Source organism: Clinocottus analis, unplaced genomic scaffold (assembly GCF_023055335.1).
Source record: "Clinocottus analis isolate CAN_PGR_092001 unplaced genomic scaffold, fCliAna1.0.p SCAF_9, whole genome shotgun sequence".
NCBI lineage: Eukaryota > Metazoa > Chordata > Actinopteri > Perciformes > Cottidae > Clinocottus > Clinocottus analis.
In genome coordinates this window covers 21,767,197-21,782,502 of record NW_027176251.1, presented here as the reverse complement: position 1 = coordinate 21,782,502, position 15,306 = coordinate 21,767,197, and the positions used below count along the sequence as shown (strand labels likewise).

General features: G+C 42.9%; 1 protein-coding gene across 1 annotated transcript; it reads left to right on the top strand.

The window, feature by feature from the left end:
- Positions 1-526: 526 nt before the first annotated feature.
- Positions 527-12,609, top strand: cndp1 (carnosine dipeptidase 1). The gene is made up of 12 exons (XM_068570665.1): positions 527-575; positions 852-962; positions 1,716-1,859; positions 2,633-2,795; positions 3,226-3,314; positions 5,479-5,676; positions 5,913-5,997; positions 6,571-6,731; positions 6,835-6,999; positions 7,128-7,269; positions 8,570-8,717; positions 12,371-12,609. Exons 2-12 carry the CDS (start codon positions 852-854, stop codon positions 12,447-12,449), a joined length of 1,485 nt encoding a protein of 494 aa, XP_068426766.1. The 5' UTR covers positions 527-575; the 3' UTR covers positions 12,450-12,609.
- The last annotated feature ends 2,697 nt before the right edge of the window (positions 12,610-15,306 follow it).

Here is a 15,306-nt window from a genome sequence, read left to right as displayed (position 1 = left end):
CCCACTTCAGGTTTTCAAACCCCTTTAAATGTTATTTTCAGGAGACGGGGACACAGCCGGGCTCTCGTCCGTCTCACACTGGGACACTGACAGAGACAGGAAGTTTTTATCAAGCACAATTTATCCAATAAACATGAAGAGGTGATGGAATTAAACCTTTTCAGACAAACTATTGTGGGACGGCTGCAGGCTCGGCCTGCGGGGCTCAGCCCGCGGGGCTCGGCCTGCGGGGCTCAGCCTGCGGGGCTCGACCTCAGGTCGGCCCCGGCGGGTTGCTTGGAGATTCCAAAACATTAGCAACAGGAACCGGTTCATTCCACCTCGATGCTTTTGTCCCCGCTGAACCCTGCTGTGCATTCTTGGAGCGAGATCAATAGATTGAGTGTAATTCTTGTGCCTGTCAGTGGAAAACTACAATTAATCTGTCAGCAGTCTTGGCACAGTGTCAGGAAATGTGTGACTGTGTGACCCAGGCCCCCGGGGCCTGCAGGGCCTCTGAGGGTATAAATGTGCAGGCGTGGACACGGGGCCATAGTCTGCTGCACAGGACCCGGACACACACCTCCAGAGACAAGGTAAGACCAGAGATCCAGAGAGCCTTCACTTCATAGAGCAACAACATGGAACGCTGAGACATTGTGATTTTGTTGTTTTTAAAAACATTTTATATACAATTAAACCAAAACCTTATCTGGAAGTAAAGCAAATGAAATGGTTGCAGCTCTAGCGAGGTAGGAGAGGAAATGCTTGGAGGTCTGTATCCTCAGGGTCAGTGTGCATCCTTCATGTTCCAGCTCTGGAGGATGCTCTCCTCTGACAGTCAGACATCTTCACTTCTTGACTCCCAACAGATGAACCCTGCAGCTCTGCCCTCCCTGCTGCTGCTCATCTCCAGCGTCCGAGCCTTCCAGTACTCGGAGCTGGCGCAGTACATCGACAGCCATCAAGAGGAATACGTGGAGGTACAAATGAAGCTTCTGCTATTGTGTAATGTTGTGTTTAACGGAGATGAACATTTCACTAACATAGTGGCTCAAACACATCCAGCTGGTCTCAAGAGGTCAGGGGGCCAACGCTGTATATATATGTATATATATATATATATATACATATATATATGTATATATATACATATATACATGTATCGAATCAATCAATCAATCAATGAATCAATCAATCAATCAACGAGAAAACAAGCACGAGTTAGTTTTCACACCGGCCATATATATATATATATATATATATATATATATATATATATATATATATATATATATATATATATATATATATATATATATATATATATATATATATATATATATATATATATATATGTGATTGGTATACTTGTCTTATGTTACAGTTTGTAGGTTGGTCGGCACTTTAGAAAACACAATGTGTGTGAGCTTTTCACTTTGATGATTCATCTCCTTTAAAAAGTTACCTATTTTCCCTTTTATTGCACAATACTGCCACCTTGTGGTCAGGAGGGGCTGAACCTCATCTTTCATATGGGCAACTTAAAAAACATTAGATCGCTTGATTGAAACTGAATCAAGAAAACCTTTTAGTCGTTGGACTTTTGTAGTGTGCAGAGTGTGTTTCACCGGAACGCTGTTCTGTGTGTGTGTGTGTGTGCGTGTGTGTGTGTGTGTGTGTGTGTGTGTGTGTGTGTGTGTGTGTGTGTGTGTGTGTGTGTGTGTGTGTGTCAGACTCTGAGAGACTGGGTTGCCATTGAAAGCGACTCCAGCAACGTCCTGAAGAGAGCAGACCTGCACCGCATGATGGAGGTGGCGGCTCAGAAGCTGAGGCTCATGGGAGGGACTGTGGAGCTGGTGGACATCGGAGAGCAAGAAGTCAGTGAGACACCTGAGCTCCGGATGCAAAGAACTGATTCTGACAGGACGTGAACACCTGTTCACTGACTCCACAAGATGGTTGATGAGTGAAGAGGAAAGCTCAATTTACTCATGTAGCATCTCATGTAGCATCTCAGTAGCATCTCATGTAGCATCTCAGTAGCATCTCATGTAGCATCTCAGTAGCATCTCAGTAGCATCTCATGTAGCATATCATGTAGCATCTCATGTAGCATCTCAGTAGCATCTCATGTAGCATATCATGTAGCATCTCAGTAGCATCTCATGTAGCATATCATGCAGCACCCCATGCAGCATCTTATGTAGCATATCCTGTAGCATCTTATGTAGCATCCCATGTAGCATCTCATGTAGCATATCATGTAGCATATTATATAGCATACCATGTATCATTTCATGTAGCATCTCATGTAGCATATCATATAGCATCTCAGTAGCATCTCATGTAGCATATCATGTAGCATCTCATGTAACATCTCATGTAGCATATCATGTAGCATCTCATGTAACATATCATGTAGCATATCATGTAGCATCTCAAATAACATATCATGTAGCATATCATATAGCATCTCATGTAGCATATCATGCAGCATATCATGTAGCATTTTATGTAGCATTGTAGTAGCATCTCTGTAGCATCTCATGTAGCATATCATCAGATGAGATACAGGTCAGGTGGTATACAGCTGGTGAAAAAGACCTACAGCAATTCGTGCTGATGCTAACTCGCCTTCACATGTCCGCAGCTTCCTGACGGGAGAAGGTTAGCGTTGCCTAAAGTGGTGACGGCTCTGTTTGGCAGCGACTCAAGCAAACACACGGTGTGCGTCTACGGCCACCTGGACGTCCAGCCGGCGAAGCTGGAGGACGGCTGGGCCACAGATCCCTACAACCTGACCGACATCAACGGTAACAGCCTTTAATGCAGCTCCTCAGCATGGCCCACTCATGCTGCCAGACATGGGACAGACCCAAGAAAGTCCTCATAACAGTCCTACACAGTAGTCAGAGGCACACTCTTCCTCTACTGAAGAGGGATTGCCAAGATCATGGTGGTCATCCGGCAGCCATCTTGGTGTTCAGTATTCTGTGTTGCACTTACAACGGCTGGCCAATGGGTGGCAGTGTATGACCACTTCAGACCTTTTTGTCAGCAGTGAATGGAGTTTCCCTCAGTTGTCAAGGTGATGGTTGTCATCAGGTGACGTTCTTATGGACCTTTAGTCACCTGATGACAAGCGATTGGATCAGTTTTAATGTTGCGTTACTGTCTCTGCTTGTTGTCACATTCAGTGCTTCTCTTCAGCTTTGCACACGTCTTAACATGTACCTGTTGCAGGTAACCTGTATGGGAGAGGAGCGTCTGACAACAAGGCCCCGGTTCTGGCCTGGATCCATGCTGTGGAGGCGTACCGGGCCCTCAGTATGGTGAGAGAAAGTTCACAGGACCTGCATTACTCAGATAACAATCAAATGTGTGTGTGTGTGTGTGTGTGTGTGTGTGTGTTGGGGTTCACCTGTGACCATGTGACCATGTGACCATGTGACCGTTCATCTGGACTTGAGAACGCTGTCAGCGGAGAAACAAACAGACGCCCTGCGCACGCAATCCTACTTTTCATACACGGCTACATTTCTAGAATGCGTTGAATCTGCTGACAGCTCGTATAATTATAGTCAGAAGTACTTGTGGATATCAGTGGCGGCCGTGTGCTTTCGGCCTTCAGTGTAGTCCACGATGGAGGCGGACTGGGGGAAAGTGTCCCTGGAGTTCCTGTCAGACCGACCCGCTCATACATGTGAGGACAGCAGACCTCACTCTGCTATACGGACGATTCTTCTGCACTATCACGAGCATCGAGGTCACACAGGGTGTGGACCGACCTGCGGAGCAATTTAAACCACTTTGACGAGAAAGAAAAGACGCTTCATTAATGGTTGCTTTACTTTTGGTTAACCGTAGGTATATTCTCACGAGGGTTACAGTATTGTAGGAATTCAAATGAAGTTAAACAACCATGTTATTGCAGAGATAAATACGTTTTTCAAAACTTTATTTTAATCTAAAAATGAGGTCCTGGGAGTTCGGGGCGCTTAAGGTTAACAGCAGACACTCCAAGGAGCAATGTGCAATTACGCAGCACTTCTCAGTGCTGTCCAAATCAACAACTAGTCCCATTTCCTTACAACAAAACAATCCAACAAAACCGCAGCACTAAAACGCTGCACACACAAGACAGCTCCATCACAGCTGCTGCACCTTGAGGGAGAGGCGGGGCCAGACCGGCTCGACCAGCAGCAACAACACTGTGGCCTGTTTTTGATGAAATACAACTGCAGATGTAAAAACAGTAACACAACCAGACACACATAACCCTCAGTGTGAAAAGCGTCATCAGTAAATCCAGCAGCCCTCAGTTTCTCAGGCTTCGGCCTGAGCTTCTACGGTGTATAGAGCAATATGTAAGTCTCTCTGGATAAAAGCGTCAGCTAAATAAAATGTAATGTAAACCCAGTATAAGTATGTGGAGAAGGCAATATAGACGTGGGCGTCACAGAAAGTGTCACCACAGGATTAACTGCGTATCCTCAGGCGAGCGGGAGAAGACGAGCTTCTGCCAGACCGACTTGCAAAGTCACTGCAGCCGTCTGTTCATGTTCCACCATCCTCGCTGCCATTTCATCTGATGGAAACAACACAGAGCTGAATATGCTCCTCAAAAGGCCTCAGCCAGATGCCGTAGCATTAAGGAGAGAGGAATGGTGTGGGTGTCGACTAGATTCACACGCGGTTAATGGATCGGACTCTGAAACAACCTTACAATTTCAAAAAGGCATCGTCGAAAATATATCTGTTGTAGTCAGTCTGTAAATATAAATTGTAGTCAGTCTGTAAATATAAATTGTAGTCAGTCTGTAAATATAAATTGTAGTCAGTCTGTAAATATAAATTGTAGTCAGTCTGTAAATATAAATTGTAGTCAGTCTGTAAATATAAATTGTAGTCAGTCTGTAAATATAAATTGGATGTATTCATCACAATGTTACTTATTGGGTCTGAGAATGACGTTCAGGAATCGCAATTTCTCTCTCAACATGTTTTATTTTTTTAAACAGTGAATGGAAGTTACTAGAATTCAGGGGACGTAGAGACGCCTCATAAGGCTCTGGTGTCGACCTGTCAATCACTTTGTAGCCCCGCCCTAAAGCGTCCCCTTATTATGGTCTGTTTGACAGACCATAATGTACTAAATGAACATCATGCTGTATAGAAGAAGACTAGAAACTAGAGATTGAGACATAAACTCATGTTTACTGAGGGAATACATCAAGAGAGAAGTAGAGTCACTTATATAGACTTCTATACAACCAGAGGAGTCGCCCCCTGGTGGTCAGGAGAGAGAATGCAGCTTTAACACATGAAGCATAGACTTCTATACAACCAGAGGAGTCGCCCCCTGGTGGTCAGGAGAGAGAATGCAGGTTTAAGATATTTCCACATTGGCGTCACTCGGCATAACTGGAGTTTGCCGCCTGCAGATAAGATTCTCCTCCACCAGCTTGTGACGCAGTAGCGCTGTCTGTCCACCAGGAGCTGCCGGTAAATGTAAAGTTCGTCATCGAGGGCATGGAGGAGACCGGCTCTAACGGCCTGGACGCCATGATCCTGGCGCAGAGGGACACCTTCTTCTCGGACGTGGATTACATCATCATCTCCGATTGCGGCTGGCTCAGCAGACGACCCGCCCTCACCTACGGGACCAGGGGCAACTGCTACTTCTTTGCTGAGGTTGCAATTGCCCAAAACACACACACACACTCACACACACACACACACACACACACACACACACACACACACACACACACACACACACACACACACACACACTCACTCACTCACTCACTCACTCACTCACTTACACACAACACAAATCCGAACAGCAAACATTTAATTTCAAATAAGTATTTTCTAATTCTTTGGCCAGACGAGTGTCACTCAGCTCTTTTCTGGTGCGATTGCAGGTTGATGGACCTAAACAGGACTTACATTCGGGCGTTTACGGCGGCACCGTGATTGAACCAATGACTGACCTTATAGGCATTCTTGGTGAGTGTGTTTTGTAGGTTTTATTCAGTCACAAGACAATAAGACATTGGGCCACGCCTCAGCAATATGCCGGGTGCTGCAGCGCAAAACATTTTAATTCTTTAATTTTTTTTTAACCTTTTTGTAAAACAGTAAATCCTTATAGAAGTGAGGCTGGAGCAGAACGGCGTGATAGGAAAACAAACTAAACAAACAATGATGTGATTAACCCGAAGAGATGGTAACAAAACGTCAAGGTTAAGAATGGTATGGTCCACTTTAGGGGTGTCTGATATCGTAGGACAAGATTCTCTTTAGGCATGAATGTGAAAAGTATATTGGCATACTTTATTACAACCAAGAAAAGTAAGATATTTAAATGTTTTAAATCACTTGACCGGTTATTTATTTATTTATTTTTTACCTCTTTTCTTCAAAGAGTAGTTAATTACATGACTAATAATGTTTTTGAGGAGAAATAAGTTCAGATTTTGATGACTGTTTCTTACAAAAGTTTGTTCTTGGAGATCTCAGTTGGTAGTGCTTATATGTTGTATGTAGGATGAGGGTTAAACTCTTCTGATCTCATCTTAGACACACTGATCAGCCCCAGTGGTAAGATCCTGATTCCAGGTATCAGGGAGGCCGTGGCTCCACTCTCTGATGAGGAATGGAGAATGTATCAGGACATCCAGTTTGACTTGGACAACTACAAGACCAAGATCGGTGTCAGTCAGCTCATGTACACCAATAAGGTCGGGCTATCGTCTTGAAAGCGGTCAAAGTTTCTGTGTGAAGGTTTCTGTGCGAAAGGCAATGCGGACACAACAAGACATGATGTCATTGTGTTTCCCGCAGGTGGACTTGTTGGCCCACATGTGGCGCTATCCCACCGTCACCATTCATGGCATTGAGGGGGCCTTCTCTGACCCTGGCACAAAGACCGTCATCCCTGCTAAGGTTACCGCGAAGTTCTCCATTAGACAAGTTCCCAACATGGACCCGGCTGCGGTCAAGAAACAGGTAAAACAGGAAGTGAATTCTCTGCTTTGAAAAAAAATGGCCGAATTGTGTCTCCTATTTTCAGAACAATCTAATACTTTCTTGCCATGAACTATTTTTACTCTCATTTTGTTGGTTTTCTCCTTTAGGTCACCGATTACCTTCACTCAGTGTTTTCCAAGCGAAAGAGTCCCAATAAGCTGAAAGTCACAATGGTGATTGGGGCCAAGCCCTGGCTGGCTAACACGCAGCATCCTCTCTATGAGGCCGGGAAGGCTGCTGTAAAGAGAGGTACGGAGCATACCATCGTCATTAAAGTCACTGCATCACAACCATGACAGAGTTTATAGCACTGGACCTGAAGTTTAGTGGGAAAACACGTGAGAATTTGCAAACCAGCCAGACCATAGTCTGCTGCAGGACATTCCTGTCTCAGTGCCGGTCCGTCTGAGCTGTGCCTGCACCAGCAGAGTGGGAATGCTGGGAATATTGGCCTTGCTGAGGACTCGGGTGTCAGCGGTGGTCCTGCCACTTGATCCTCAGTGGTACCTCAGTTGGAAGTGTCACAGTTTCTTGGCAGAGTCCCGGCAGACTTTCACTTTGGTCTGTTGCTTGATGCCAGTCCTTTCACACACCGAGTTCTGTCGACGCCTAAAGGCTGCACACGCCTCGGCACCATGAAGGTGAAACAGCACAAAACCACTCTACTTACTGTTTACTTATAGAGAGCTCGGTGGAGGGTTCGGCCCAAGCTGAGGAGAAGTAGTTTCTTCATCTGAGTCGGCAATCGGGGCAGTCATCAGGAGACAAAGGTTCTGGTACAGTGACCACCACTTTGGGTTTGGCTTGCATCCTCCGCCAATTTCATCGCCCCGCCCCGTCTGTTTGTGATTGGGAACAGATCTTTGGGAACGGCACCTGTACTTAGCTGTGATCTTCCATGAGCCCGAACTGAGATACCGAGACGCAGCCGCTTCAAAAACGTGGTTTGGCAAAGCGAGCCGGGTAAAACAGCTGATGAGGCTGTCGAGTATGTTTGCCACCAGGCGGTCAAATGTAAATATGATGCAATGCAGACATCAAGCTCTTATTGTTGCTCTGCTGTCAAATAAAGAGGGGAAAACTTATATGGTTCATGGTGAAGTCGTGTCACCTGCCTTTTGCTTGATTTGGACGCTGCGTTTCAATCACTGAGCCTTGTGTAAGCAGTAGTTTGACTTTTTTAAATGCTTTTGTCTGTTTTGGTCAATAAATGCTGTGGCAAAGTGAAGACACTGACTTTGTCTTAATAGCTGCATCCTGACCTTTTAACTTGATGTCGTCTGAGAGTCATGGTCCCTTCTTTCTTAGAGATGTATTGAAAACAAATGTCTGATTAGGTCATCCGACCTTCTCGAGCCAGTTATCTGGCCTTACACCAATATGAAGATGGTTTTATGATGTTGCCATTCATTACTGCTTGTGGCTTCTCTGTTACGACCTTACATTGCTTTTATATTTCATGTTATATGCCTCTACCGTTTGTTTTGTTTTAATCCCTGGGAGAATCACGTCCATTCCACAATAATAAAAGATGTTCCATCTTCCCTAGTTTTTGACTTGGACCCTGATCTGATTCGTGAGGGCGGGACCATTCCGGTCGCCAGAACCTTCCAGGATGTGACGGGGAAAAGCATCATCATGATGCCCATTGGAGGCTTCGACGACGGACTGCACTCCCAGAATGAGAAAATGAGCAGGTGGTCAACGCATGTCCTTCCTTTCCATTTCATTTTCAACAGCAAGTTGGAAATGTAACCTTTATTAGCTCAACTTATCTGTCGGGCCTGTTGGAGCGTTAGTGTGAGCACAAGATGCAGGCGAGACGGTGGGATTTGATCAGAAGGCATGTGGACGTCTTTAACACTAGAACACTGACATCTTTAACACTAGAACACTGAGGTCTTTAACACTAGAACACTGAGGTCTTTAACCCTAGAACACTGAGGTCTTTAACACTAGAACACTGAGGTCTTTAACACTAGAACACTGAGGTCTTTAACACTAGAACACTGAGGTCTTTAACCCTAGAACACTGAGGTCTTTAACACTAGAACACTGAGGTCTTTAACACTAGAACACTGAGGTCTTTAACACTAGAACACTGAGGTCTTTAACCCTAGAACACTGAGGTCTTTAACCCTAGAACACTGAGGTCTTTAACACTAGAACACTGAGGTCTTTAACACTAGAACACTGACGTCTTTAACCCTAGAACACTGAGGTCTTTAACCCTAGAACACTGAGGTCTTTAACACTAGAACACTGAGGTCTTTAACCCTAGAACACTGAGGTCTTTAACACTAGAACACTGAGGTCTTTAACCCTAGAACACTGAGGTCTTTAACCCTAGAACACTGAGGTCTTTAACACTAGAACACTGAGGTCTTTAACACTAGAACACTGAGGTCTTTAACACTAGAACACTGACATCTTTAACACTAGAACACTGACGTCTTTAACACTAGAACACTGAGGTCTTTAACCCTAGAACACTGAGGTCTTTAACACTAGAACACTGACGTCTTTAACCCTAGAACACTGAGGTCTTTAACACTAGAACACTGAGGTCTTTAACACTAGAACACTGACGTTTTTAACACTAGAACACTGAGGTCTTTAACCCTAGAACACTGACGTCTTTAACACTAGAACACTGAGGTCTTTAACACTAGAACACTGAGGTCTTTAACACTAGAACACTGAGGTCTTTAACACTAGAACACTGAGGTCTTTAACACTAGAACACTGAGGTCTTTAACACTAGAACACTGAGGTCTTTAACACTAGAACACTGAGGTCTTTAACACTAGAACACTGACGTCTTTAACCCTAGAACACTGAGGTCTTTAACACTAGAACATTGACGTCTTTAACACTAGAACACTGAGGTCTTTAACACTAGAACACTGACGTCTTTAACCCTAGAACACTGACGTCTTTAACCCTAGAACACTGAGGTCTTTAACACTAGAACACTGAGGTCTTTAACACTAGAACACTGACGTCTTTAACACTAGAACACTGAGGTCTTTAACCCTAGAACACTGAGGTCTTTAACCCTAGAACACTGAGGTCTTTAACCCTAGAACACTGAGGTCTTTAACACTAGAACACTGAGGTCTTTAACACTAGAACACTGAGGTCTCTAACCCTAGAACACTGACGTCTTTAACACTAGAACACTGAGGTCTTTAACCCTAGAACACTGACGTCTTTAACACTAGAACATTGACGTCTTTAACACTAGAACACTGACGTCTTTAACCCTAGAACACTGAGGTCTTTAACACTAGAACACTGAGGTCTTTAACACTAGAACACTGACGTCTTTAACCCTAGAACACTGAGGTCTTTAACACTAGAACACTGAGGTCTTTAACACTAGAACACTGACGTCTTTAACACTAGAACACTGAGGTCTTTAACACTAGAACATTGACGTCTTTAACCCTAGAACACTGAGGTCTTTAACCCTAGAACACTGAGGTCTTTAACACTAGAACATTGACGTCTTTAACCCTAGAACACTGAGGTCTTTAACCCTAGAACACTGAGGTCTTTAACACTAGAACACTGAGGTCTTTAACACTAGAACACTGAGGTCTTTAACACTAGAACACTGAGGTCTTTAACCCTAGAACACTGAGGTCTTTAACACTAGAACACTGAGGTCTTTAACACTAGAACACTGAGGTCTTTAACACTAGAACACTGAGGTCTTTAACACTAGAACACTGAGGTCTTTAACACTAGAACACTGACGTCTTTAACCCTAGAACACTGAGGTCTTTAACCCTAGAACACTGAGGTCTTTAACACTAGAACACTGAGGTCTTTAACACTAGAACACTGACGTCTTTAACCCTAGAACACTGAGGTCTTTAACCCTAGAACACTGAGGTCTTTAACACTAGAACACTGAGGTCTTTAACACTAGAACACTGACGTCTTTAACCCTAGAACACTGAGGTCTTTAACACTAGAACATTGACGTCTTTAACACTAGAACACTGAGGTCTTTAACACTAGAACACTGACGTCTTTAACCCTAGAACACTGAGGTCTTTAACCCTAGAACACTGAGGTCTTTAACCCTAGAACACTGACGTCTTTAACACTAGAACATTGACGTCTTTAACACTAGAACACTGACGTCTTTAACCCTAGAACACTGAGGTCTTTAACACTAGAACACTGAGGTCTTTAACACTAGAACACTGACGTCTTTAACCCTAGAACACTGAGGTCTTTAACACTAGAACACTGAGGTCTTTAACACTAGAACATTGACGTCTTTAACCCTAGAACACTGAGGTCTTTAACACTAGAACATTGACGTCTTTAACCCTAGAACACTGAGGTCTTTAACACTAGAACACTGACGTCTTTAACACTAGAACACTGAGGTCTTTAACACTAGAACACTGACGTCTTTAACCCTAGAACACTGAGGTCTTTAACCTTAGAACACTGAGGTCTTTAACCCTAGAACACTGAGGTCTTTAACACTAGAACACTGAGGTCTTTAACACTAGAACACTGACGTCTTTAACACTAGAACACTGACGTCTTTAACACTAGAACACTGACGTCTTTAACACTAGAACACTGAGGTCTTTAACCCTAGAACACTGAGGTCTTTAACCCTAGAACACTGAGGTCTTTAACACTAGAACACTGACGTCTTTAACCCTAGAACACTGAGGTCTTTAACACTAGAACACTGAGGTCTTTAACCCTAGAACACTGAGGTCTTTAACACTAGAACACTGACATCTTTAACACTAGAACACTGAGGTCTTTAACACTAGAACACTGAGGTCTTTAACACTAGAACACTGAGGTCTTTAACACTAGAACACTGACGTCTTTAACACTAGAACACTGACGTCTTTAACACTAGAACACTGACGTCTTTAACCCTAGAACACTGAGGTCTTTAACACTAGAACACTGAGGTCTTTAACACTAGAACACTGAGGTCTTTAACCTTAGAACACTGAGGTCTTTAACCCTAGAACACTGAGGTCTTTAACCCTAGAACACTGAGGTCTTTAACACTAGAACACTGACGTCTTTGTGTTACTTTGTTCTAAGTTGCGTGCGTCTTTGTGTAGCTTCATGCTGCTCGCTGACATTAGTGAAAGTTGTTATATTTAAAGTGGGCGTGTCTCTCTGCTCCGATCACTGTTTTTTTTAACCTTCATGTGTTTGTGTGATTTATTTATTTATTTATTTTTTGTGTTACAGGGTGAAAACATTCCGGGTGGTTTTAACAGACTTTTCCTTTACAGGACAAAACTCACATGACTCACATTTTACTTTTTTTTCTCTTATTTTCTCGTTTCAGGTACAACTACATAGAGGGAACCAAGTTGTTCATCTCTTACCTGCATGAAGTTTCCCAAATCAAGAAGACCAGCGTGTGAAGTTCTAAAACATTCCAGCTGTGTGAGCTCAGTGACACAAGAATGATTTTGTATTATTTCCACTTTTGTCTTTTTTTCATCCATTCTTCTGTTGCCAAGCTTTTATTTATCTGCATCTGTAAAAGACATCTGTCTAGCTAGTAAAAACTGTACAATGCAACACCTGTGTGCTTTTTGAGTTATAGCAAGTGTCACATGTTCCTGATGAGTGTTCATGACACGACACAGATGTTGTTCCTTCAGTCACCAGACATTCATTTATAGAGTATACAGTATTATTATAGTGAATGCTTATATACAGTATTATTATAGTGAATGCTTATATACAGTATTATTATAGTGAATGCTTATATACAGTATTATTATAGTAAATGCTTATATACAGTATTATTATAGTGAATGCTTATATACAGTATTATTATAGTGAATGCTTATATACAGTATTATTATAGTGAATGCTTATATACAGTATTATTATAGTAAATGCTTATATACAGTATTATTATAGTAAATGCTTATATACAGTATTATTATAGTGAATGCTTATATACAGTATTATTATAGTGAATGCTTATATACAGTATTATTATAGTGAATGCTTATATACAGTATTATTATAGTTATTGCTTATATACAATATTATAATAGTTATTGCTTATTTCCAGTATTATTACAGGAACAGAGATGTCAGGAGACTAGGAATGGAGACGGTGTGGACAGAATTCACCATGTCAAAGCCATATTCATATGCTTCATATATATATAGATATATCTATATAGATATATCTATATATCTATATATATTTATATATATAGATCTATATATAGATATCTATATATATAGATATATATATATATATCTATATATATAGATCTATATATAGATCTATATATATATAGATATATATATATATAGATATCTATATATATCTATATATATATAGATATCTATATATATATATATATATATATCTATATATATAGATATATATATATATATATATATATATATATATATTTATATATATAGAGAGAGATTTATGTCCATGTGCACATAAATTTCTGTCTTGTTACTCGTCTCGTTTAAAGTATTTAGAATAACATATCCATAACACCGTTTACGTAGCTTGTAATTTAAATGAAGTCTTTTGTGTGTCCATGTGTGCACATCATTCACGAGTCGTGACCGCTACATGACGGCTGTTAAAGGCTTGAGGTCAAACCTCTTGCCCTTCACCAAGAGGCCTGTTTCTAGAACAAGAACATGTCAACCAGTTATAGTCCACGATGCTGACCCCTCTTTTAATAACGGGAGAAAAGACCCACAATAAGCTTAACACAACATATGATAGAGAATCAATATCGACTAGAAATATTACAAAGGAGCAGTATCAGTCAGAGCGTGTGCAGAGACAGCAGGTGGAGGCGGTGAGGAGGAACCCTGGTGTTGGGAAGAAGCCGTGTCTCACACCTCAGCGGCCTGATTCACAACACCAGCTGACCCGCCCCACCAACACACACACACACACACACGCACACACACACACACACACACGGCACTGTGGCGCGGCAGCAAGGAAGGAGTTCCTCTTCTGACTTGGTTGTCCTCTGGAGGGTTGCAGACACAGTGGAGCCAGTTCAGCCTTTTATTTCAAGCATTGAGAGAAGACAGCAGAACACCTGAACACCTGTTGTCCCTGCTGTCCTCATGCGCTCTGCTGCTGGTGCAGCTGCTTACAGGTTACAGCGCAGTACACACCGTCTCCACTGGAGGGCGGTTCAAACGCAGCAGATGGTCTTCTCTGCCAAGCTGCTCACACACCTGCAGAAAACAGGGAAATGAACTTTAAAGTAAATCTAGTATTATAGTATTACTAGGGTTTACGAAACAAAGCAATATCTGAGCCTCAAAAAAAGAATGACATGAATCTCAGCGCCTGCTGACAGCAGCTCACATGAACCCGTGTCTGGTGTCTATTTATAAAGTGCTCTGGTATTGAGGACACGAGAATAACTTCATCTCACAGCAGCAAGACGTTATCATCTCGGATCAGCCGCTGTGCTGTGACACTGACACAGACTCAGAGTGGGCTTTACACTAGTGAACTTTACACCAGTGGACTTTACACCAATGGACTTTACACTAGTGTACTTTACACTGGAGTACTTTACACTTGTGACCTTTACAGTAGTGGACTTTACACGAGTGCTCTTTACACTAGTGACCTTTACACCAGTGGACTTTACACAAGCACTGGGGGAAACCATGCGTGTGATAGTATCCTTCTCTTCTTTATCCTGACTCCTTTGAGCGCTTATTTCTTTCATTCCTTCTGTTTTCGTAGCATTAGCCTCCTCAAGCCTCTACCTCTCACCCTTTACCTCTCACGTCTACCTCTCACCGTCCACCTCTCACCCTTTACCTCTCACCCTCTACCTCTCACCGTCTACCTCTCACCCTCTACCTCTCACCGTCCACCTCTCACCCTTTACCTCTCACCGTCCACCTCTCACCCTTTACCTCTCACCCTCTACCTCTCACCGTCTACCTCTCACCCTCTACCTCTCACCGTCCACCTCTCACCCTTTACCTCTCACCCTCTCATCTCACTCTCTTCCTTTCACCCTTTACCTTTCACCCTCTACCTCTCACCCTTTACCTCTCACCCTCTACCTCTCACCGTCTACCTCTCACCCTCTACCTCTCACCGTCCACCTCTCACCCTTTACCTCTCACCGTCCACCTCTCACCCTTTACCTCTCACCCTCTCATCTCACTCTCTTCCTTTCACCCTTTACCTTTCACCCTCTACCTCTCACCCTCTACCTCTCACCCTTTACCTCTCACCCTCTACCT

Bases quoted from the DNA above. Each gene is read 5' to 3' on its own strand.
- cndp1 (XM_068570665.1), top strand. From the start codon at position 852: ATGAACCCTGCAGCTCTGCCCTCCCTGCTGCTGCTCATCTCCAGCGTC. The intron at 5,998-6,570 runs GTGAGTGTGTTT...ATCTCATCTTAG, and splicing joins TGACCTTATAGGCATTCTTG to ACACACTGATCAGCCCCAGT. The intron at 6,732-6,834 runs GTCGGGCTATCG...TGTTTCCCGCAG, and splicing joins AGCTCATGTACACCAATAAG to GTGGACTTGTTGGCCCACAT.